Source organism: Myripristis murdjan, chromosome 23, assembly GCF_902150065.1.
Source record: "Myripristis murdjan chromosome 23, fMyrMur1.1, whole genome shotgun sequence".
In the NCBI taxonomy this organism is placed as follows: domain Eukaryota; kingdom Metazoa; phylum Chordata; class Actinopteri; order Holocentriformes; family Holocentridae; genus Myripristis; species Myripristis murdjan.
The window spans coordinates 15,119,787-15,146,268 of NC_044002.1; the positions used below are offsets into that span (position 1 = coordinate 15,119,787).

Consider the following 26,482-nt stretch of genomic DNA (forward strand, 5'->3'; position numbering starts at 1 on the left):
TCTCTATTTCTTTTCATATATAATTCACTTTAGATAAATGGCGAGAGAGCCCCATGCAGTGTCCTCTGTGTAGTCAGTAGGCTATTGTTAGTGCAGTGTCTTGCTGATTGCCATCATAGCCATTGAACCCTATTGGTAACAGTATAAGTGAGATTTAAGCCCTGGTAACATGAGAGTGTGGAGGTGATTGATGTGAAATATGCCCTCCCTCATTGACTGGCTGAACTCCATTTTCTGCTCCTAATGCAGAAATCACTCCAGGTCCCCGGCATAATGATTTACGATGAATCTGTGTCAATGTTGAACTCGGCAAACCCCACGTAATCCATCTTGCAGATATACCTACCTACCCCACCCCACCTTGCCTCCTCTCGCCCGCCTGTCCCTTGCCTTTGCAATGGGAAGGAGAGGAGGAATGCGGCATTCTCTCTCTCTCTCCCTCTCTCTCTCTCTGTCTATAAGTGTTGAATCCATTACAGGGCTGATGTGTAATCACAGAGGGCCTCCGTGCCCCCTCAGACTGTAATTACCTGGATACAGATACTCCCTCACTCCCTCCCCTAGAGCTGCTCGGAGCCAAGAACTCCGTTAACCAGCATGCAGTGCTTTCAGCCTGCCTATCTGGGTGGCAACATGGAGATATATTTGAGAGATAGGCCCTGTAAGAAATATCATGGATGAAATTGCATTAAAGTAATGGGATTTTGACCTTCCCAGTGTAATGGCCACGGTTCGCATCGGAGATTGAATCATGCACAGTGCAAATCAAAGCCTGCACCTCGAAAACACTGACTGCGAGGTTCCCCCACATATGGAAATCTTCTGAGGACTGCACACGCAACACGACTGCACCGTGAAATCAACCCCCGTTGTCTTTGTCTCTCTCCTCTCACTTACATAGTGACACCGCTGTTGCTGCTGACAAACATTATCTTGTGTGTGATCATGTGCGTAGTGTCACCCATCCAGCCCCTCCTCCTCCTTTGCTGCCTCCAGAATAAGTCAAAGTGGAGCCGGCTGTGTACACACAGTAGGCTGTCACACTGTGTCAAGCGGCAGTGTCAGCGTTGCATCTGTTGCAGTCACATCTCAGAAGACACAAGGAAACGTCTCTCTGTTGACTTCATCTGTTTGTTTGGCAGCCTGCCTGATTGCTGGAGTGTGTAGTGGCGAGGAGAGGAGCCGGCTCAGTTGGTGCACACACTGCCGACAAGTCTAATCCTCCTTTGCTGAGAAGGAGGGAGCCTGGCCCCAAACAAACACACATCTCTGTCTCTCTCTGTCCCTGATATACATGCACACACTCCAAAACCATTCTCCCTCATTCCCACTGCAAGCGCTCACCTTACCCTCCACTTACATGCACTCTGTGGCAGCCCAAGCGTCTGAGGGCTTTGCTCCTCGTCTTGAATGCCTTTGATAAACAATTGAGAAAGAAGAGCATGTGCAATCTATTTTAATACAATAACAATAGAGTAATTGCAGGCTAAGCCAGACAATCTGTTGAATAACATGAGTCAAGGAACCAAGCTGAGCGGTCCAAGTGTTTTGTATGCCGGGGTACCTGCGGTGTTAACTACTGGGCTACCACAATGCCCCCTTATGAGGAGCTTTTTGCCAGCCATCTGTGCTACATGCATTTGGTTTTTGTTAAAGAGTAAAACTTTTGCAGGAAAAGAAGCTGAAGAGGAAAAGCAGGGCTATAGGACAGAACACCTGTAATTATCCCTAATGAGCTTATTCTTCAGCCGACTGTGATTCCGATAGAAATACTAAAGTTTGGAGCATGTTGGCCCTCATGTTGGCTTTAATGGCCAGGCAAAAGAGCTGAGGCGTCGCTTTGAACAGCCAGCCCCGCTGCAGTGCACACCCGTACCTGATCAAATCTTCAAAGATTTTACGCGCAAGTCCATGCAGAATGAGTAGAACTTAATAAGTCTGGCTTTTTGAAGCGAGAATCCAATGTCGGGCTGACCGTGACACCAGCTGAACCCTGACGCCCTCGTATGATTAATAGCATTATGGTAAATCTCTTTTTTCAAGGAGGGAATCGTTTGAGGCTGTCTGATCAAAACATTCAACCTTTTATTGGTCCAACTGTCAGAGGAGGCAGACTTTGTTTTTGCCAATTTGGATCATTCTGTCTGCCTCAGCTGACATGAATAGGGCATGAATTGATAGACTCATTAAAGCCAAATCTCTCTGTCTCTGTGATCACAATGAGGCCTGTTACTGTAATTGATCGGCGCTTTGAATGCAAACAAACACCCTATTCCTCAAGGGACAAGGACGCAAGGAGTTGAGTAATGACTGACTTTCTGCTTGTATAGCTACACATCTGGATTCCAAGTTTGGATGGAGACAAGGGTGCACATAATCAGTAGCAAATGTTCACATAGACGCTCCAGGCTTCATAAATATGTATCCCTCGGATACTGAAAAAGAATGGCAGGTGATTGACGATTACTGTTGACGTTAAAAACAAAAGAGCCCACTCGGCAGGTTATCATGACAACTTTGGCCAGGCGATGCAAAATCCACATGTGAAGAAGGCGCCTGCACCGCAGCTTGAGAGCGCCTTCAAAATGGCTACCGCCGGCTCCCCAAAAATAGACTACAAGATCAAAGTTGACACCCATGTGTGATTAATTTAACTTTATTGACACATTTCCAAAGCCACTGAGACAGCAACTGTGTATGGCCCATCATTCAGGCCTATTGGGGTGCCGTGTGCTGATGTTTTGATGATGGGTGGTGAAGTCTGGTTTAGAGCTTATTTCTAAATGCAGAGGCCACTTGATAAAAGGCGCGCAAACACACATGTACCAAAACGTACACATTCATGTGAGGCCCCTCCACTTTTGCAGCTACAGTGTCTCATCATATGCTGTGACAACTTCCACCGTGGGAGTGTGTGATTACATGCTGCATACCTGCCACTCAACTTTTGAGAAACAGCATCAGCGTGGACGATATAAGTGCGGTATTAACACACATAAAAAAAAATGCAATGTGAAAATATCCCTGACAATGATGACTTAAAGCAGCATATGTGATGTAAGTCTTCAGGTGCATGCAATGGAGATGCTCATGACAGGTGCATCTACTGTAATAATTTTTTTAATTTTTTAATTCAGTGCATTAAGTTTTGACCCAAATTCCTTTATGATCTACAGACGGTGAGTTCTCACCCTCAAAAGTTTTCATCTTTGCTGTCCTTTGCTGCCTTTGTTGTCCAATAGGAACTGATAATGAAAAATGTCAGACTGTTTGGATTTCTGTGATCCATCACAGATTTGTGATTAGCATAAACCATAAGCCAAGATAAAGCGACACTGGCTAAAATCACAGTGGGATCCTTATTTGTTAAGGCGTGACGCCACATAGCCTGTGTGTCCTGCTTTGAGCTTTCTCACACGGTGCCTGTACATACCCCTGAGTCCTGTTAGTGAAACCCCCCGGGTTGAGGCATATCAAATTTTACCCACATGCACGCGCACATCCATGCACATGCGCTCTCCCCCAACACACACACACACAGGCACAAACAAGGCACTAGCACACTACCATAAACATGCATGCTCTCTCTCTCTCTCTCTCTTGCACACACACCTGCACACTCGCACACAAACATGCCTCTTTCTTGATTAATTGGATGCCCTGCCTAAGCTGCCTAGATTAGGCTTTCACATAGAATATAATTTAATAAGACAAATTCAGGAAGTGTATGAAATCTCTCATTTCCTCAACAGAAATGTGAGTTTTAATTTACCTCATGCTGAGATGTGCTATGGTCACCTGCAGAGAGCCAATCCACTGCGCATCGCTCGGCGCATGATGTCTGGCTTGGACAGAATGCGTCGTTAAAATAAACCCCCAATGCCAATTTATGGAACAGCGGTCAAATATTTATCCAGTTGATGAGCTGGGCTGTGTGTTCCTCGCTGACAATAATTAAAGACAAACCAAAGCTAAAGGTGAGCAGCAGCCATGACATCACTTCACAATGGCACCCAGATGGCCTGTTTTGAATAGTGTGTAATGGATGGCACAGAAGTGGTGTGATATGTTATCATTTCCTTCAGGAGCCAGTGGAACGGGGTGACTTATCAGCAGATTGTTGTTGTTGGCTGATATTTGCTTTATAAAAATAGTCCAAAACTGTGAAACTGGCACCTGTGTGACCTTTATTTCTTGGAGTATGCCAAAAAATACAGCTATAAAAATGATAATATAGTACAACATAGTGTTTAATGTAATGCAAACATGTAATGTAAAAACAGGCATGACTAGAAAGTTTAACTGGGTTGTGCAATCGCATTTGAATTGGATTCATACAAAAATGCATTTAAGTGTTGATATCAGTATCGAACATCATAAATGGGAAGATTTTGGATATTGTTATAAGCCAACACATCAATACATCATTGACGGTGATAGGTGAAAGGGGAATTTGTAACATCCCTTTGGTTGTTATTTCCTGTTAGGATGTTTCAGTGCATTCTGAGTAAACATCCGTAATGTCACAGTGACTGCTTATCCAACCTGAGTTAATCTCAACAGCTCAACAGCTGCACAATGATGACTTAAAGCACAATGATGACTTTTCTCACACTGGCAGCTGCGCTGCCAGTGTGAGAAAACAAAATAAATACCTCACTGATCTACTCCTTTGGCCCTGTTCTTCATGGGCATGCCACAGCGGAACATCTCAAACTAATTCCCTAAACTGGAAAAAGGACTATTATTCCCTATGTTACATCACACACACACGCACACACATAATAGCCTCCAAAGATGTGAGAACGAGCCGCCATGCTCTGCGACTGCTCTGCTGTATTCCCCATGCAGTCACCTGTTACCTCAATGGAGGCTATTGAGACGTAGGAGTGAATGGGTATGAATGGGCCCGGGCTGTGTGCTGTGGGAAGGGCCTGTTGTGAGAGCTGGGGTTTCTCTGACAGGGATCACAGCCTGAGGTGCTGTGTGTGTCCAATGAACAGTGCTCAGCACCCTGGGAGAACAATGAGAGCAGAGCAGCTCTGAAAATCAATAAACCACTGGAGCTCTCCATGGTTTCCTTCATAGAGAAATAACAGCACACTGTAGTCTATCTGTGTCTCTCTCTATCTGGCTCTGTCTTTTTCTGCACTCTTGTTCTCTCTTGTTTTCTCTGTAGACAAACATACTTATACGCACATTTAGACACTTAGACACACAAGGTGAAGTAAGGTCGCAGTGTGTGTGTGCGTGCGTCTGTGCATATGTATGGATGAGCTGCGTACCATTATGTTTGTACAGAGATATAATGCACAATATACAACAGCTGCATGTAAACACTGACTCATCTGCATGTATTCCTTGTGCACAGAGGATATTTTCTATACATTCAGTGCTTAAATATGCCCTTTGAAATGTCACATCTAATCCATGGACTCACAGCATTAACGTGAAGGTTGTAAGACGTGCGTGGAAACAAGCCAGGACGGGAGAAAAGGGGGATTTTGAAAATCTCCCATCAAAGTTGTCTAATTATGTTAATCAAGAATTCTCCAAATGTCAGCATTGCTGGAGAGGATGAGATTTGGAGAGAGTAAATGATGAGCCGACCAATCGACTGGACCAAGATGATAGTAATGACGTTAATTAATTAAAGTTGGACCTACAAAAGAGGCAAGCTTAAATCCTGGGCACACTTCAAGAGTGAACACATGAATTAATATCAAGTATCAGTTTGATACAAGATAAATATTTTCTCACGCTGAATCAGCATAGATCCACTCCATGTTTCTGGAAATGAATGAAGTTTTGTTCCAAAATGAGATATCCATTCAAATATCCACACACAGTGACAGTGACTACAACTATTGAATGATAGTACAAAATGAATACAAAAATGTGCTTTTAAAATGCTATATGAAAGTATAGAAATGTAATTCTTTAACAGTTTCACATACTTAATAATGATTATTTGCAACATAATTTCCCCTACACAGATCATAGTGTTTTGAAACAAAACTGCAAAAACATAAGATCGTTCTCTGACCATGTATTAAAAAAACTGGGGCGGCTGAACAGAGTTGGCAGCCCTCTTTATTTCAGATCAGAGATAAAGCTCTGTATGCCTCATTCCAGAAGAGACATGCTGATCTGAGAGCAATATGACCTGCAGAGAGTTGCAGAGAAATTAAGTGTAATACTTCAGCAGTGACTTTATTAGTACTCTACTGTATCGTAAAAACATTCAGCAATTTTCCTCAGAGTTTAATAATGTACCTATCTGTGTGTTTGCTTGAGTCTATAGCTGTCTGTCTTTTTAAGACTTACAAATAACAAAATAAAATGTCCAGTTGCAGTGCACAGACAGAATAAAAAAGTGGACTCTTTACACCGAAGAGAAAACCTTATGAGTAAAAGTGATAACTTTCTGAACTTTAAAACCCTACCCGCCTACCTCAGGGACTGAAAAACAGAAGAAAACAGATCATAGCTATATCGTTCTCGCTCTTCAAAATAAAACTCCTTTGTGTGCAATGAAGCAAAAGGCTTTAAAGTTAGTGTTAAGCACCGGGGGGAGGCGGAGGGCTCGCGGGGCGGTGTACAGTAGCAGGCTAAAACAATCAGCCTGTTTATTGTGTTTGCAATAATTAGATCACTGACAGCGGGAGGGTTTTTCCCTCTGATTCTCTAATTTGATACAGTATCATCTCATCACCATGCCGCAGGTTTCCCACATAGGGAGAAAACATTAATCTAATCTAACACTTCATTCAAAACTCCAGGGGATCCTCTGTTAAGTGTTGCAGTCTCTGACTATTAAATTAATGTTGTTGTTTGTTTCATGATGAAACAAATAGGATATGCGTAATAAATGAGGCATGTTGCTGAGCAGAAAATTTGACAGTTTATATATGCTGCACTCTGGAGGCCACGGCATAATGAATGGGTTTATAGAGCATGGCTTTTTCACTAATGTACACAGTGGCTGCGATAATTTACTAAAAGCCTTTAATGTGTGCAGAAACTTTTAGCCTGGGAAAAACCGATAACGTAAGCAGTTATTGGTCAAAAAGACTGTCTTGGATCTATAATAAGTCACAATAATGACTTTGAACACTGACGATGTTTTCAGAAAATCTGCAAATTAAATACAGTGTCATCACTTTGTTTGCTGGAAAATGTTTTTCCAAAAATATTTGCATGTCTAAAAGAACCTACCTTCCCAAGTGTTTCTCTAATATACATATATGATTATTCAAAGGACACAGGAGTAATTTTCTACATTTGTTGTTGGAACAATGAAGCTCTTACACTTGTACTTCGAACTATTAATTGCGTGTATTGTTGATGAACTACGAATTAAAGCTTATTCTCCTGTTGCACTGATTTCTCTGTCTCTCTGAATGACGGCGCCGGCTAAATTCACAAATGCAGCCGCAAAATCCATCTCAAACATCGTTGCGATTCCGTACAGTCAATGATGCATCAACCATTCTTTAGGCCACATGCACCGACTATGGGAGTAATTCCCATGACGCCGCAGAACACACAGCAATGAGCCTGAGACAGAACAAAACATTACACCCCATTTGCATGTCATTAGGAAAATGGGAAGCCGTCACCCCCTATGGGTTTAACCCCTTATAAATATATTTAAATATATAAATATCATGAATACATTAATTGGCATTGCCCTCACATCGCATCACTAATAGCAGCCATGCTCCCACCATAGAGTTGTCTCTCATGGGAGAGGGTGTGCTTGCAGACGGTTGCGGGCACACCTGGAGACACACACACACATGCACAAAAACAAAAGCCATAAGCCCTCCACACACACATCATGCACACACCTTGACCCTGACCTTCTCGTAAACACACACACACACACACAGCCACGTCCCCACCCCCTTCCAAAAACGCATACACCTCCTACGTCCATCCCCACACCTCCCTGTCACATAGACCCACTCTCTATCTGACTTTACAACACCAGCCCATCTCTCTCTCTCTCTCTTTCTCTCTCCGTCTCTCTCCATCTCTCTCTGTTCTTTTCTCCCCTTTTTCTTTCTTGCTTTCTCTCTGTTTTCACGGTTCAGCGGAGAGAGCAATTACATCAGCGTCGGTCTGGCGGCCTGGAGATGAAGAGCCGTGTGGCTGTGGGCAAACACCTGGCCACGGTTAGAGGAGCAGAGCAGGAGCAGGAGGAGTAGGAGTCAGAGGGGGAGGAGGAGGAGGCGCAGCGTGGACAGATGTGCTGCAGGTTCTTCGGGCCGCGGGGAGGCCTAGGAGCCAGCCGTAATACCACAGCCTCATGATCAGCACAGTGTGTGTGTGTGAGCAAGTGCATGTAGGGAGTGGGCAGCCATGTGGAGGTGTGTGTGTGTGTGTTTTCTGATGGGGAGCAGTGAAGCACAAATGTTGGAATTCACAAGGTGTGTGTGTGTGTGTGTGTGTGTGTGTGTGTGTATTGCAGCAGAGGCAGTGAAGCCCTAAAACAACCCCCTATCACAACCAGTTAACGTTACAATCCTTCACAACAGTCAAAACTGCGTGCCACCGAAGTTTTCAGGCTATCCATTCAGCCTGCGTCTGCCTTTCTACTTATTGACTGAGTCACAGCCATTTGCATTACAAAGGGAAACAGTTTGGAAATATGCAAAAAACATGTCATCTCTGATACGGCTTCAAAATTGCTTCAAACATGCCCCAAAAAAACGCTGCATACAGTTAAGCGCTGCACTGAAAGTTAAATGTAAACAAAACAATAGCATGTAAAACAAGATACTGAACTTCTACAAGTGAAGAGAGAGACATCAAGAGTGAGGGAAATAAATGAAGAAAGAGTGAGAGACTTTGAGGAGAGAGAGAAAGGTGCGTGAGAATTGCAGATTTGCCCTCTGACCCCAGTCTAACCCTCCAAGGTCAGTGCAGGCACACATGTGGCTGCCATCTGGCTTCCAATACCATGACCCTGTGGCTCATGTAGCTTTAATGTTTAGCTTTGCTAAAGCATTAGCATGGCGCATGTGAATAATCTTTCTGAGTGATTTAGGTGTCTACTTTATCATTAACAGGGAAACTAACCAAAAACATCTTCTCAGTTCTTGGTACAGCCCTTTCATGAATTGTTAGCTGCCAATAGTTGCAGTTGGCATAGCCTTCAAATTCCTCTTTTGTTTTGCAATTGCACTTTTGTTTATCAAACCTTATCTGAAAATGTTCATTCTGCCTTAAGGCAATGTAGACACAGGAAATATTGCATTTTTTTTTGAGTGTGTGTTGAAGAGAAATACTGGCTTACTTTAATGAGCTGTTGCTGGTAACAAAAGATCTGTTTGGTCAAGCTCTGCATCAGGATCAGGATGTGCTTGCTTTAGCTCAAGCTGATAGAGCAGCTCTGCAGCAGCAGATCTAGCCAGTGCAGTTCTATCTGCAGCTGCTGGTCTGTGTGCTCTGCTTCTATGTCAAGCTCTTACTCGGAGCCACTTGTTGCAGATGAGCATGGAGCCACATCACGCCTCCTAGCCAATTAACAGTAAAATAAACCCAAACAGATTTCCAATTGATAAATCTTTAATGATACCAGGGATTTTACACAAATGCACACTTGACAGTGCTAATTTAAAGCAAATACGAGGCTTGATTAAAAATTCCCCAGCCATGGTAGGGGAAGATAAATGTTTGAATAATTTATCAGATTTAATTGACACGACTGCGATGTTGTAAACAGAAATGTTTTGATGTTCGTAATGCATTTTGACACGATGAGATTTTGGGACGGTTCCAGGGAAGGAGTCGGTGGAATGCTGAGATAGTGTAGAGGAGAGATTCAGGGGAGGAAAAGCACAGGGAGATATGAAGAGGAGGAAGAGAAGGAGGCAGTGGAAGAGGAGGGAAAGTAAAGAGGGTGGTGGGGGATGAGTGGGGGATAAGGGTCTCCTAATTCATAGGCTGGCTGTGAGTGCGCCAAATGAACTTTTCCTACTCTCTATTTACATGTAATTCCAGATCAGGCTGCCTGTAAAAGTGCCACCGGGTATTTTATAATAACGAATTTGGGAAAAAAAAAAGGAGAAGGTAGGAAAAGAGCTATGAGTATGATAAGGAGGTGAAAGCGATCAGCAAACACAATGGTACACAAACCTGGGAGCCAGCCCCGGGCTAAAGCACTTTAGTTTGACCCCGAGAATGTGACACTAAACAAGGATGTAAATACTCCGAGCTGCGGAGAGGGAGGAGGGAGAGCGAGCGAGAACGAGGGAGGGGAGGCATTCTCAGGCGAAGCACATAAGGTGTTTGTCACAGTGCGGCGTATAAACACACGCACACGTGGAGATAGATAGAGAGCGAGGGAGAGAGAAGGACGGCGAGGGAGGAGAGGGGGGTGGGAAGAAAGCATCGGAAACACGGAGGCAAAACAGAGGAGTCTTGTCATGTCCAGAGGCTTGCGCTCCACTGGGAACCTGGCTGGGGTTACGTGGCCTGCAGGTGCGGGGCCACCACTTGTACGATAAGAAACCGATCTGCATGTGCCTGCCTGCATGCCTGTCCGCCCGGCCCCTGGTAAACATCCCCGTTATCTGCAAACAAACAGAGTTTACTAGTGACTATGAATGAATACATCAAATTTTGATGGAATTGCCATGTCGGGCTTCCCGCGCTCCGAATGCATCTACACCATGATACAATGTACACCTGAATACATGAATAGCCAACAAGGAGGCCCTTGCTGTTTGTAGGGGCAATGTTGACTGAATTTTTAAAGATGTTATTTTGATTTGACACGACTGGCGGCTCAGTGGAGTGTGGGGGGATACAGACAGCCAGAGGAAAAGGGAGAGAGAGAATCATCCAAGGCGGCCTGTGTCTGGGGAGGGGGCGGCATAAACAGCGGTGGGAGAAGCTAGAGAGGACGGAGACACAAGACAATCAGCCGGTAAGGGATGGAAGGGCTATACTGACTGCCATGGGGATGTACGGCACAGGCAGGGAAGGGGGAGGGGACAAAGACACCGAGACGGAAGCCAGCAGATAAGCAAAGACCCTGAGACCGCAGACCCCCCAAATAGAGCCCAAGACATAAAAGCACATGAGGACAGGCAGATGCAAAGAGATATTGTAGACGCACGCCTGCAAAATCAGATGTCAGCATTACCGACCTCGACTGCCTGCAGGTAACTTGAATAACTGGTGCAATTTGTTTTTTCTTGTTTTTTTTTTTTTTTGTTTTTTTTTTTACTCCTTCAATTTATTTCCGACGCCGCGCCGGAGATGTAATTCCACAATGCAAAAGGGGGCCAGGAGCGAGGCTGACATTACAACATGTGTTTATGTTGCCCGACAATGTATCGCTTTCACATCAAAGGATAAGCCTCGCCCTTTCGCAAAGGGAAGCGGGGGGCGAATAAGCGGGGCCCTCCTCTTTATTAACTCCCAATCAATAAACATGCACTCGGTGGTAAGGTAATCAGGAAACACTGGCAAATGGCCTGACAATGTATCAAAGCCAGCGCTCGGAGGCAACGGCACAAACTCTAACAAGCAGTTTATTACCGGTAGCTGTTACTGACATTAGTCAAAAACCAAGAGAGATAAAATAGAATAAGGAATGCGGCGTGGCTGGCTGAGTGGGCCCCTCGGCTGAGAGTGTGCTCCTCTCGCGTTTGATAGCTGCACGCCTCCTCTTTGATATGATAACAAATATAAATTGTTTAAAAACATCAAATGGGCAGCAAGCCGGAGCCAGACTTGCCGTGACGGTTGTCTGATCCAGGGGGCGACGACGTGCCTCGCGCTCAGACACGGGTAGATTCTGCTGCGGGCTTTTGTTTTCAGCGATGTGGTCTGCCGTTACCCACCATGCCTCTCGGAGGAACGGGGTGTCCACCTGAGATCCAAAGCCCCGGCAGAGTTGATTTTTTTTGGCCGTGGTCGGCTTTGCAAAGTCACCGCGGAATGACTTTTTTGTGCTTTTGTCTTTAAGGCTGGGTGGTGGATTTCCCAATTTGATTTGATTCCGATTTACAAGGCCCAATTTTGATTCTGTATTGAATCAGTTTCGGCTATTTCAGTTATTCCAGTTTACATACAACTTTGCTTTCGTCAACACTCAGCATACTGCCACCATTCTTCGTTAATTTGTTCGAAATATGTAAACTCAACTCGGCTTCTACAGGCTGGAAAGTAGGTGTGCTGCACATAAAATTGACCAAAAATCTTCACACATCCACTGAAAAAAGGCATAAATTAAAAAATCGATGTCTATGGATTTAAAGAGTCAATATTGGATTGTCAAAATGAAGATCATGACTAATCAGAACATCAATATTTTAAGCCCTCCTTGCGTAACCTGTCCTCTGCAGCCACACTTCCGTTTCACCCCTTTCCACCCTGTCTTCATGTCTATCCCTGTTCCCATCTGCCTCCGGTGTCCCTCCCCTCTCTGGGGTGTCACAGGTTAACAGATCTGTGTCTCTCCGTCTCCTCCCACCCGTCCCCGGCCGTGCTCTCGCTGTCTGGGACGTTTGTTCAGGGCCGTCTGCTCGCCCCCGGGGTTCACGCACAGGTGAGGAGCCAAGATTGAAACCGCCGCTCCTCCCGTCTCTCAATTTGTTTGTTTCAATCTCAGGCGTGGCTCACATTTAAAGGCGGCGGGCGGGAGGGATGGAGGGAGGCAGGCAGGGAGGTAGGGATGAGTTTACAAGCCTCAGGTACGGTGAATGGGTGACTGAGAAGATGTGGAGGGAAAAAAAAAGCCAGAGAGCCAGCGAGAGAGAGAGAGAGAGAGAAAGAGAGAGAGAGAGAGAGAGAAAATCTCATCCAAATAATTTTCACCCTGCAGGCGCTAAAATGCAAATCACAGATCAAAGAGGTTTGGAATGGAAACTGGCAAGATTGGGAGAGAATATCACGAAGCTGGGGTTATATATGTATGTTCAGGGTGTGAGAGAGACATGCTGCACCTTGGTAATGGAGCTGACCTGTACTCGAATACCACCCCCAAACCCCCCCACTGTCATTTTCCTACCTGCCTTCCACCACGGTACTACACTACAGTATGCTCTCCAGTAATTTAGTTTTTTTTTTTTTTATTTTATTACAGTAGCTGACTCTTTCTCTTCTCCTTTTCCTCTCCTTCTCTCTGTTACTCTCTCTCTCTCTCTCTCTCCGTTTCAAAAGCGTCAGCCTTTTCATCACTTGGCGAGTACACACAGTTTACACAGACACAGAGCTGCTCGCGAGGCGGTGGCAAATTCCCCTCTTCAGTGGTGATACTGAAGGGATGTTTAGCGGCTACGGTGGCCCTTGTGCGCACGTCACCCCCGTTGCGGCGGGCCATTCTGCCGCCCTCATCACACTTGAAGCCCCGGAGAACATAATGTCAGGAAGGAAGGCCGAGCTGCGCCTAATCGCTCGCACAATTGAACAACAACCAACTTTGGAATGTGTGTCTAGTGAGCGCAGGAGCTGGCAGGGACACCCGCTTCAGATGTTTGAAATATTTGGAGTGGTGTTTGATGTAGCTCTGCGAGAAAAAAAAAAAAAAAAAAAAAATGGGATCGTCGCAAAAATGCATCTGGGCAGATCCTGCAGCATATTAAAACTGTTAATTCGAGACCTGCAGTCTAAATAGCAGGCGAGCTCACATCTGGCTCTATAAACACAGATGTGAGGTGAAAAGAACATGAGGGGGGGGGGGGGGGGGGGTAGGTCAGAGAGCGGGCTGACCTATAGATAGAAACAGAGGGGAGTGGTGTGACTGGGGAGAAGGTGAGGGCAGACGCCATGTAAGGACTCCCTTCATTAATGCCTAATTAATGTCTGTCTCCCCATTAATGCCTAATTAAAAATTAATGTCTGTCTCATCCACCTGAAGCTGTCACAACGTCTCCTCGTCTCCTGCATTCTGACATTAAATGTGACATCTTTGTGCTGTTTGTCGCATATTTTTTTGTCGTCTACTTGTCTTAAACTAGGTTTTGGGAGCCCACCAGTGAGGTTGCAGCCTCCAGATCACTTTTGGTTCCTTTTTTTTTAATATATATATTCTCGTTATTAATCATTTTGACCTTGAAATACATTAAACCTGAACATGAGAAAGCTGACAGGCCGATTGATACATGTATTATCAACTTAATCTATGTTTAAATATGTATTTCTTGACAAAAATCGGTGCAGAAATGCATCACAAAGCCTGAAGAGGGAGCACTGTGTAAGGTGCATTGAGTGTATTGTGAGATTGGCAGTTGGCAAGTATTTTTTTTTTCCTCAAGCAAAAACATTTTACTGTAATTCCCTGTGGCAGCTGGTTATTGCTGTTGATAATCATGCATTGACAAGTCAAATAATTAGGTAACCATGGTAACTTGGCCGATGAGGTAACTTCAGTGTCAGGGAAAACTAGCTAATGCTAACGTTTTTCAGATTTATTCATTTATTTGTTTGATTTTTTTGGGATGGTAAAACTTGCTTCACATCACATCAACAAGTAGCGACATCCATGATAAATCCAAAGATATTAAACAAAGTAGTCAATTTGTCAATGAACTTTGGAGGTGATGGAATATCTTAACGACAGTATACGATATAATCCCTGGCCCTTAAATGAAGTCACTTTTCCGTAGCTGTATTGCTTATTGATAACAGAAGCAGAAAGATATGTCAGTGACAACACTTTTATAATGCCTTATGTTTCACTACAACTCAGTATAGGTGATGACAGGCTGTGTCGGAGCTTTCCAAAAGCAGATTTCTTAATATTACTGGGAGCCTCTTCTCGTGTTCTCATTTCCAGTTTGGACGTCCTGCTCGTCTCTATCGGCGCAGCGCTGCAAACTGATGGGAAGCAGCTGGGGCCGCGGAGCTGCCCTGCGTTGCCATGGCCACCGCTGTCAACACCATCTGACCTGAGAACCTGAGGAACAATCGTAAAGTCTGTCCATGAGGTGGGCATCCTCTAATAAAGTGTGCACATTCAAGATGATGAAAAAAAAAAAAAAAAAAAAAAATCACCTCACTGTCATTCTTGTTTTAAAACAATGACATCTGGGAAAGGGAATGCGAGATGATGAATTAAACTATCATTGTGCATTAATGCATTAATGCAGTGGTGAATCACATTTACCTGTCATCAAAAGGAATGCATTTTTTTGAGGCACCGCTCTCTCTTTCTTTCCGGTGACAGTGCAGGAGCAGGTGTGGCGGTTGTACTTCCTTTCCCCGGCCCTGTGTGCCATCCAGAGCAGCACCAGAGGCTCGGGCTGATGTGGATTAGTGATTCGGGGCGCTCTGACTCGCACTGCCACAGGATTGGGAGCACAGCTGGTTTTTTACAGTTGGTCAGCACAACCTGTATGGGGCCACAATCACTCTTCATCCAGCCCACTCAAAGACACTGTTTCCTCTCAGCTCCACTCTCTCTCTCTCTCTCTCTCTCTCTCTCTCTCTCTCTGCCCAGGACCAAAGTATTTGCCTTTAAATGTAAATCCATAATCCTCCCTCCCATCTTTTCTTTCCTCTCCTTCCCCGCTACCCTTTCTCCTTTCACTTTCCTGCGCATATCTGTCCACCCATCCCTCCATCCTCTCTCCCCGTGAGCGCAAGCACCTCTTCATCCCCTCGTTATTGCCAATCCTCTGCATTTTCCAGTGCCCAGTGTCACCTGCTTTGTAATCTGATTACTTCACAGAGGAATTAGTATGTATATTTAATGTAGGCATTTTTTTTTCCTTCTTCTTTTTCTCCCCTCTCTCTCTCTCTCTCTCCTCTGTTCTTTTTAAATCTTGATGAGTGATGCGGGGAGGAACAGAGATAGGGTGGGGTTGCTCTCCTTGCATGTCTGGCGGATATGCCAGGGCCATGCTAATAAATGACAGCTGATTTATGCGTCTGTATTCTTTTATTTATAAAAAAATAGCAAGCGGGCTGATTTCTGATATTAATAATACAAGTGGATCCACTTTGATTAGGGTTCTGTGGAGAGCTGTGCATATTCAGCATTACAATTAAAGCCTCTGATGTGAAATAGGAATGACACGCTAATGAAGCGAGCTAGCGAGCCTGAACCGCGACTGTCCAACAGCATTACGGCCCATCTCGGATGAAGAGTAATTATACGAGGAACACTGAAATGTCATTAAAAATCTTCAGTAAGTGATTTAACCCACCATTCCTCACTAATGCTAGATATTTCTTTTTTTTTTTCTCCTTTATCTCCTCTTCCCCCTCCCCACCACACATCATGATCAACTCCCTAGGTTTCTATTTTTCATGTATGTGTATTTTTAAATTTTCTCTTCCGCAAGCCAAACTTTGAGTTCTCATTCAGAATCTCCGCAAACAAACAAACAAAATAAAGACATCGGATGCCTCAAAACAGACACTCATCGGTATTGGAGTCAAAGATGCGGTTGCGTTGCTCTAATTTAATTGCACTACATCAAAACTTGCTGCTAACTGCTGGTGGTGGTGGTGGTATGTAACCGAAACCATTTCATAAATTCAGATGAAGTGGCAATTAGAGCCAGATGCGATTCCCGTGGAATGAAATGAAGATGATCCTGTCGCCTCTTCAGCTGTAAACACTACAAAACCACTCGCATTCTATCCAGCTCGCACGGCCTGATCCAACACAACTAATGTGCGAGAGCGATATAATGCAGGGGAACGAGAGGAAAAAAAAGAGGTGATAATGGGAAAGAGTGTGTTCGAGGGGAGTGTTGTTTCTAAGAGGATTTAGTTAATCTGATTGTGCCCATTCATTCATGTTTGATGTGCTTATTTTCACAGGCAGCAGATTTACCAGCAGCCGCCAAGGATTGTTGTTGTTTTCTAACGCAGTGGAAAAACAATTAATGAGCTATATCATATTACCATATCATATCCATTACCACTATTGTCAAGTCTCTCTGTGCTTGTGCGTGTGTATGTGTGTGTTGTAGGTGGTAGATAACGCCACAGGCAAGAATTCATGAATATCAGCAGTTTCTCACCATTTTGTTGGCTTAATCCCTTGTTTCAGTTGGAGAAATCGGCATTTCTCTTGCATACATTAAGTCGGTCCCTGCACACCTCGCCCATACAAAGTGAGCTGTGCCTTTACGGCGAGACCCTCTGATGTAATGATGAGTGATTTATTTTGATTTATTTTTATTTTTGTATTGAGGTTACACTGTTGTTTTTTTGTCTATGTCAGCAGCTCCAGTAGCAGCCCCCTCTCAGTGTAAAACTTCAGATGTGCTGTTGGGGCGGGTGCGTTCTGATGCAGGTTTGCATTAAAAAATACTTTTCTTTGACCAGTGTAAACACCAAAATTGATTAAATATAGTATTGCATCACTAAAGATGTGCATTTTTAAAGGTGCGCTATGCAAATTTCGAGGCGATGTAATTTAAGGCCGTGTAGATGCAACTGTCAAAAACCATGGAAGTCTATAGGGTTCCCAGCATCGGATACTCTGATAAGTTACATGCATGTTCCTTTTTTTTAAATTTTAAGTCAGCTGATTCTTAACGGCCCACACTTACATAAACCACAGGCAGTTTTGCATTGTGCGTTTTCCGTTATTTCTTGTTTTGACGTTCTTGTGGCGTCTCCCTCGCTGCAAGTCGCCGCATTTTCCCCTCTGCCGCCTCAAGTGTCAAACTATTTAATCTCTCCTGTAGGTGAGCACTCGCGTGAGCTGTGGGAAAGGCGCGGGGCAGTCCAGATCCTCGCCCCTCGCTGCCTCCAGAGATGCTGACAAGACAACCATGTGACTGGCGTGATGACACCGCGCGACACGGCACCCCAAACCGGCACCGGCTCGGAGGATGGGTGCTGGGGGAGGAGGGGTAGGGTGACGGGATGGGGCAGTGGAGGGATGGCGGTGGGGGGGGGACAAGAGTTCCGCTAGCCCACCACCGAACCAACCATTGTGCCTCCGAGCGATGCAATTATTTTTGCACTGCGTCCAATATCAACTCGAGAGCAATGCAAATTATTTAAGACGCGCTTTTCAGGGCTCGCAATTATAATAATGATGATCTCAATTAGCGTTGCCATTGCCTCGGACTATTTAGCAGGCAATTTTGCAGCCTGGGGGCGAGGGTCTTCGAGAGGGCCGACACGCATTGTCAGGTCAGGAGGGGTGGGGTGGAGAGAGAGAGAGAGACATAGAGACGGAGAGAGGAAGAGAGAGAGAGAGTCAGTCCTTGCACTCTTAATCAATAAACTGTGAGATTAGAGATATTTACCACCCTATCCCACGAGGGGACAGTCCATAAATTGACCTAATTGGTCAGTGTTGGAGATGAGATGAATGTTGTCAACGTACACCATGTAATTTGAAAGGGCAGGATGCAAACATTGGGATAATATCAGTTGGGCTATTACCAGTGTGCGGGGAAACTTGACAGGATCTATTAAGTTGCACATGGCCAGTTAAAGTCAGAGATGTTTATCTTAAAGCTACAGCACTTACAAGTGTAGCCTGGTGTCCTCCGAAGCCATTTCTCAAAGGAATCGCTCTGGCTAAAGTGCATGAATAAGACGTTCAGACGTGGAGAGATGCGGGCCCTGTTTGATTTAATGAAGTCACCAAAAGCATAGTGCCACTGTCAGTCAAACCCTGGCTAGGCCTCTTTCCTTTAAACAGATTTTTGAAAATTAACTCTGACCTATTTAAGTGGATTCTCCCTTTTTTCCCCCCTCTCTTGTAATATACTGCACTGCCACTGTGTATTAGAGGGACTTCTCTCCCCCCGCCGTTCATGTGGAAAAGGCTTGCACCACCAGCTACCCTTTCTTTTATTCATCGCACTGTAAATAACTCCACTTTATGAAAAGCAGCCAGTGTGACTCACGGATACCTCTCTAACCACAACCCATTATTATTTCATGGCCTTTGAAAGAAGGGTCTATAGCAGGCGCTCTCACACTTTAATGTCGGAGCTCCCTCTGATGTTGTGTAGTACACAGCGGCCCTTGTTGCACTCCGTATGCGATCCCTCACTTGAATTCACAAACACTTCCAAGTGCATAAATAGCACGGAAGACGAGTGCCTCGCGAGCTAGCTAATGCTCTGGAACGCCATTGAGGAGATAACAGGAGCCTGCCACGGCTGATGCCTGGGACTGTCATTGGGGGAAAGAGAGGGAGTGTGTGTGTCTGTGCCTTTTTGAAAAATGCTGTTGTTTTCTGACCTCTCATGGGACATCATATGGTAAGAGAGAGAACATGCATCGGCGTTACGATTAAATGACCAGCGGACATGATTCAAAGGGTCCCACGACGTCCCTGAGCACCCTTTGGAACGTGTAGAAGGCTCTCGGCATACAGACGAGCTAATGGGCAACCTATTGGTCATGGTAGATTCAGTTTGAATCTCAATGAGTGTGTCAGTGAGGCTGCTCCATGACCGACAAGGTGTGGTAGGCCTGCTGGAGTTGATTTAGCCACTTGGTTCATCATAGCGTTTCGCCAGTCAACACCAATCAATCGACGGGCACAAGGTGTTTTTTTTTCTCGAGGTGTCAAGAGGATACCGCCGTCCTGAAGACAGACAACTGACAAAAACAGAGTCAAAGCTGCAATAACACAAACCGGATAATGGGGACTGTTTACCCTCGACTGACAAAGAGCTCAGAAATAAGAAGCACGTTATTAATGAGTAAGTCAGGCTGTCAGCTGGCGTCTGCGGGGCCCTCACTCCAATCGGCCTTTGGTAATTCTGCATCGTTCACCTTTTAAGCTGCAATAATTGAAACTGCAAAAAAAAAAAAAAAAAAGACAGTGAGCAGCCAGTGAGAACCGCATAGACTCAATCATGAAGTCACACGCTCATTGCCGGTTTGTCAGTTGAGTCTAAAGGGTCCTCACTTCAGCTGACGCTCCGCTTTTGCACAGTGCACCTTTAAAGCGGCAATAATCAAAATTACGACAAAAACAAAACAAAACAAAAAAACACTTTATCAGCAAATTTGGTCAATGATGAAAACCATGTGGACTCCTCAGTTGAGTCTAAATGGTCCTCATTCAAATCAGAGCCCCTTGGCAAGTTCGACCAGCGGCGCTTTAACCGAGTTTTGCGTCTTTGTTCTCTCCACATGCTGTGCGCCTAATAACCTGACTTTTTTTTTTTTTTTTAACATGAACATGAGAACAGACTTAATAATGCGGTCTGCGCCAAAACCACTTTTGCAGAATACGGCCCACAAGTGAGATTATTGATGCCTAGCTGGGTGAGTCACTTCTTACAAAACCCTTTCAAAGGTATACAGCAGTACTTCAACGTATACTGGGACATGCTTGCTGTGCATGAAAGCGCCGGGCTTGAATCGTGCTGTATGGAGGCTAAACCCATTACAGGTCCAGAGGGGTGGGCGATACAGCGCCTTGTCCCGCTCCTCTAAACAAGACTCTAGGTGCTGGAAGCTGGAACAAAGCCTTGTAACATATACATTAAACTTTAATTGTTTTTTCCAACCCCTTCCTTCACATCTCTGAAGTAGTAGCTCCTGAAACGTTAAAAGTGTAATGCCAGCTAGATTTTCATGGCTGTGCCTTTGTAGAATAAAAGATATATGTGTAACAGAGGGGGTAAGAAAAAAAAAAAAAAAAAAAAATAGTACTCCCTGATGCTGGAGGTAGACAGTTGCTTTTCAAATCCTAGTTTTGGTCCTTTATTTTATTCAGCAGTGAAATGCCATGAATACAGAAAATAATAACGGCTGTTACAATTCTCAACCATGACCTTCTAATGTCAGAGAACCTTTAACGTATGGACACAGTACACGGTAATGAAAAGTATCAAAAAATTAGTTGAATCTCGATCAAAAGGAAATAAAACAAAAAAGTATTCACCAATTACATAAACATATGTGTTTGCTACAGTCCCAATTTACTGTATACATAGGGGGATCATATTCCCAATTATTAGAGAAGGATAGCAGTAGAAAGGATACATGACTCAACTGCCAGACATAATGCTTCATAAAGTATGCACAGAGGTACAAGCAATAAATACACACATTAGGTTAAGCCTTACAGCTACGCAAAGCAGATGCAGAAAAAGCAGGTTTGCTATTAGCGAGCAATGAGAGAGAAACAGTAAAAATTCAGGTAAGTCAGAAAAGAAACACTGAGATTTTTTTTCCGCTTAGAAAAAAGTCTGGTAAATTTATGGGTCCACCAACATTTTTTTTTACATAAGTATGCACAGTTATCAAAATACAGACAAAATCAACCCAGAAAATCCAGACAATCCTAAAATCTAGTGGAGGAGCAGATCGCAGTTCTGGAGGTCTTTCTGGTATTATGTGCAAGCAACTATTTTAGACATTTTTTTTTTTTACTTAATTTATACAAAACCCATGCAAATCTACAGGTAATATGCATTCTGTGGCTGACAGGTTTTATCCTTCCCAAAACAAAACAGTATATCTGAGGTATGCACTCCTATGCATTGTACGTACATTTAGGCCATCGTCCTGATGATTTTTATTATATTCTTTTTATTAATTCTTGTTTCCAGTCCACCAAATGATTTTTAGACATGCATTTTTAAAACACAATATTCCCTTACAGGTAATCTATACATTATCATTCTACAAATGTTTGAGGACAACCTATTACAATGCAAATCTTCCATATCTTGACGCAGGGAATGTAAACGTCGGTTTGAGCCATGTCCTATGAGACAAGCGTAGTAAAGTGTAACAGCTCTTGTGGCATTCTAATAACTCGTGCAATCTGTCATAATTGTTCTGAATTTGTTGTGCAGAGGTAGAAGCTTTTAGAAAGCCTTTTTGGGTAAGTGGGAGAACCCTTTTTTCTTTTTTTTTTTCTTTTTTTTTCTTTTTTTTTTTTTTTTTTTGAAAGACGCAGCGTCCCTTTATTTGGTGTGATAAGATTATTATGAACGTCGTCTTCAAGTCATTTTGCTGACTCCAGCTAAGTATTGAAGGGATAAGCTTTGTTCCTGGGCCCAGTACCCTCTTGAAGTGGAACTGGCATGAGTGTGTGTGTATGTGTGTGTGTGTGCGTGCGTGCATGTGTGCGTATGTGTACTGTGAATGCCTGATGTGCCTGTTTGTATAGTACTGTATGTGTCTGTTGCAACCAATTTCTTGGCCTGGCACAGCACTTGAAAACAACACATGCACAGTGTGTTCCCATTTTGCTCAGAGCGGGCACACACACTTTGCTCGTTACAGTACAATACAAAGCCAGTCAGTTCTTTGACAGCATACATTTTCTGCAGCTGGAGATTTACCAAAACAAAGGACCAAGAAAGCTGGCAGACCTTTTAAAAAGCTCAGGGCCTGTGTATCTGTGAGTGTGTTTGCATGCGTGTATGCTAGTCTCAGAAAGGGTGTGTGTGTGGTTGGTTTTATCGTTTCTTTATCCCATACAAGAGGAGGCAGAATTTTGTGTAACTTTGGTTTGACTGAAAACAGAAATGACCATTTAAAGCAACGACACTTTTCTAGATGACATTAGCTGTGAGGGAAATGATGGGACGTAGTCTCCACAATAGCTACTTCTCTGCGGTCACTAGAAATACCAAATGTGTTATAAAACGCTGGCTATCTATACAGAGTACATCAGTGCAGTGAAGGTAACACCAGTTGTATCTATATAGTTAAGAAGCTATGAAACACAATGAGTATTTGATGACAGGTTAAAGCAAATATCACCTAGAAAAGGTTCCCCTTTCACCTTAGATATCCTCTTCTACAATGGCTATTATTATTTGCTTTTACATGGTAACCAAGCCACATCATTTCATATCAAGTTGAAATTATGACTTATTTGGCTTCACTAGATATTTTTAATGTTTGGTTAGCGATGTTTTCAGTTTCGGTTTCGACGCGGCTCGGAACAAAACCGCCACGGAAATAAGACGTGACATTAGTTTGACAGTCCCACTTAGAACATTACATATTCACCAGGTTAGAAAAAAAAAAAAAAGAAAACAAAACAATGACATGATGTGTAACACAAGCTAAGAAAAAAAAAGAAAAGAGGAAAGGAAAGTAAAAAAAAAAGAAAAAGAAAAAAGAATGGTCAAATAACAAGCTTCACAACAACACAATGTTTCTGCACTTCCATTGAATACACAAATGTTTTGTTTTGGTCATGATCCACTTTTACAGTTAGCTGCTCTCTACCAGTCAAATCACCAGCACAAAATGCCTGTAGTTCAAATATCACATCACCTCTTCCCTACATCTGGCAGAAATCTCCTCTACGCTCCAAAGTGGACGTTCTACGAGTTCTCAAATTACACATCAAAATCAGTATTTTTTTTCCTCTCTTTCTCTTAATCATCTTTGTACAGGGCTAAACGAAACAATCCCAGAGGTTATTCGAAGGTAGTTTGCGGAAAAAGCTTCTCTTTGTACTAGTTTAAAGTCACAGAAGGCTGACCAAGAGGAGTTTGGTGGCTTCTGTCTATAAGCTATTGGCCATTGCTAGTGTTGGCTTTGGTTTCTAGCTGTTGCCTGTGACTGTTTGCAGGTAGACAAAGCTTTAGAACGAGGAGGTAAGGAGAACGGCAAGAAGAAAATTATGCAGAAATGCATTTGTTTCGTAAATGGTGCTTTACACAAACAATTATGCAGTAATTTTTTCCCCCCAACTTAATTTCCTGTCTTTTTTTCCACTTTTCATCACAAACAGATAATAGACTGGAAGCCAACTTTTTTTTTTTTTTTTTCTACAGCTGCAAGAACAGTCTTGGTACCGCAGTTCTGTTACTGGTGTGACTCAGGGAATGGCATTTACAGTTGGTGGTGTCTAAAATCATATTCTGAAATTAACAATGAAAAAAACAGAGCTGAAAATAAAATACTGGTTTTCATAATAGCAACATACAGGCAGTGACACTAATTTCTGAGACTACTCCTGTGCAAATGATAACAGAGCAACAACTTGAATTGAACCAGCAATTGTCTCTAGACATCAACAGCTACTGTGGGTTGAATTATTCACAAACGTAAAACATCTTCCTTTTTTTGGCAGTATATGAGGCCGCTAGCTTTCAACAGAACAGATTTGCTCATTTGTTTTGTGTTTTTTTTCCCCATCCATGAGTTCATCATCCATATCTGTCGTGTACTGAACGTGGCCACGCCATCTCAAATGAAACAGGTCTCAAAGAGTTATTTTTTTTAAAAATCAGACATCTCATGCCTGTCATGTTTGGGGATCCCAAAGGGCTGCAACAAAGAGTTCCTTTGGGCCGGTCTCCATCCGGATGCATGCTCAATAAATAGTCCCAGTGGTGAGAGAGACAGAGAGAGAGTCAGCTGTGTTCGTTTGGGTTGTGGAGTGGTTTCTAGTCTTGCAGGAGGTCTGTGTGAGAGAAACAGTGCGGCTGGGTGGAGGGATACAGTGACCAGACCACTGGTCACTCCAGGTCCTCTGATAGGTTCCCTTCCTCCAGCTCCCGGTCCTCCTCCAGCTCTGGACTGTGATTGGCTGTCGTCACCAGTGACATCGGACAGTCGTCGTCATCCATGTTCAGTGGCTCCTCCTTAACGTGAATTGGTGGCCTGGGAAATACAATATTAAATCGTTCAATTTTTTTTTTTTTTATGTAATTAACTGAATTACTTGAATTAATTATTTATTCATTTCTAATTTTTATTTAATTTTGATTGTTTTTTTCAACCCCAAAATTCTTGTTTTCTGTGCACTAAGCAGTTTACAGTGTATGGTGTGTATTACAGAGAGCAAAATGTTACTTAAAAGACCTTGCAGATGCCAACTAAACACTGTAACTCACATTTGATTCAGTCTGATATGTGCAAAATTTACTGCAAAACACCTGAGAATAAAGGCAACAAGAAAAACATATTAAAACACATGGCTGTCACTATAAAATAATAAGTTAAACAGAGAAAACCTTTTTGGCCGTCAATTCTCTTTATTGCATATGGTACAGATCTGACAGATAAACATTTTGTTGACAGCACTGCAAGGTATACAAGAAAGAATTTAAACTGCCATTACATGCATTATATAGTGTGGAGTAACAACCATGTTGTTTGCGAGACGCTAATTCGACATGACGCCTCACGTCTACTGTAAGCAAGCGCATGAAAATTGCATGAAAAACATGGCCCCTGTAAGGCCGATAAGCTGTGATGTTCCAGACATGTTTGGCATTTAAAAGTTTACTGATGACACCAGGTTGAAATACATGAAAAAGGAAAAAGGGGAAAAAAACAGGCCACATGATAAATAATGGAGAATTTCTCATCCCCGAGCCCCCTGGAGCAAAGGCAGAGGAGAGGCTTTTTTTATCTAGTTAATAGAAAGCGCAGCCACTCGTTAATATGCAGGGGCTGTGCGTGTCGCTCCTCAAGAGGAAAAACCGGCAGCTAGGTTCTGCCATTAATCAACTTCAGCCCCGGCAGTTCGCTCGGACACCATGATACATGTTTTTAACTCTAAATGGATGAATATCTTTAGCCACTGTCAATAAGTGCTGGGCAAAAACCAGCAGCGCTGTGAGCGGGACGCCTCTCCCTTCAGAACAACAGAGGAGTGGGCGGAAAAAAAGTGTGGAGCGACTAACAAGAATAATAATGCTGTCACACACAAACAAGGCTTAACATGATCCGGGGCCCTAGTCGGGGAGAGGGGTTTGTGCCACGATGATAAATCTGACAAAACCTAATTATTTCTGACACGTTGGATGCATCAGGAAGTCCCCCTAGACTTTGAAAGAGGAGAGGGTGGAAAGGAGAGAGAGAGAGAGAGAGAGAGGGAGAGAGAGAGAGACTTATCAAGTAGTAGTCAGTGTATTACGACGAGTCTCACAGTCCCTCTCCTGGGTTGCCTTCATCAGTGATGGGGTGGAGAGGGTGTGGGGCTTTGAATTTGAAAAGAATTTTAAAAGGTACAGATGACTTTAATATTCAGAGCCAAATAAATTAATATTCTGATGTGGTAGGGTGAAGGGAGGAGGCTGGTCTTAGCAGGATGCAAGTGGTGCGATGAATATTTCTGTTTGTGTCCTCAGATTCACAGAGGTGGAGGAAACCAAAAGCCCGTCTCTTTGCCAAAGGACAGAGCAACAGAGGAACACAAACCCTGCTCGCTGTTGTTCAGCTCTGAGGCCAGCCAGTGCTGGAAATGTTACACCATCAACACCTTTTATACCCATACACACACATCCAGCCTTGATCAACTGCATCAAAAGGCCCATTATGGCCTATTGAATGAAAAGGCCTATTTTATCAAGCAGCAAAGCAACCTACCTTCTGTAACACATTTGTACATGACTTTCCTTGCTAAATAAAATCAGATTATACTCATTTGATTTCCTTCAGTGTTGGTGTATGAAATCCTTATAAATCAGAATAAAACCTGAGATCCCCTTGAGAGAATTCAGCATGTTCTGAGTTTTTTTTTTATGCCTTTCAATCCCATTTGATGCCTTAAAATTTACTGAGAAATAAATTTATACAGATAGATGTTACTTTTCAG

At 43.5% G+C, this 26,482-nt stretch overlaps 1 protein-coding gene and 1 long non-coding RNA gene across 7 annotated transcripts in view; one reads left to right on the top strand and one right to left on the bottom strand.

The window, feature by feature from the left end:
• The first annotated feature begins 11,040 nt into the window (after positions 1-11,040).
• On the top strand, positions 11,041-26,181 carry LOC115354946 (uncharacterized). Of its 2 annotated transcripts, none has more exons than XR_003927828.1 (3): positions 11,041-11,177; positions 14,798-14,948; positions 26,016-26,181. It is a non-coding gene; the product is annotated as an uncharacterized LOC115354946 (long non-coding RNA). The 2 variants fall into 2 exon arrangements; XR_003927829.1 differs by lacking the exon at positions 26,016-26,181 and adding an exon at positions 15,188-15,761.
• The window catches only part of foxp2 (forkhead box P2), a 115,887-nt gene continuing 111,191 nt past the window's right edge, over positions 21,787-26,482 (bottom strand). For 3 of the 5 annotated variants that reach the window (XM_030045488.1, XM_030045487.1, XM_030045486.1), the window contains 2 exons: positions 24,774-24,815; positions 21,787-24,540 (listed from right to left, as the gene is read on the bottom strand). In XM_030045488.1, coding sequence (XP_029901348.1) covers positions 24,396-24,540; positions 24,774-24,815 — 187 coding nt within the window. In that variant the 3' untranslated portion in view covers positions 21,787-24,395. The remainder of the gene's footprint in view (positions 24,541-24,773; positions 24,816-26,482) is intronic. The other 2 variants (XM_030045490.1, XM_030045489.1) reach the window with 2 other exon arrangements.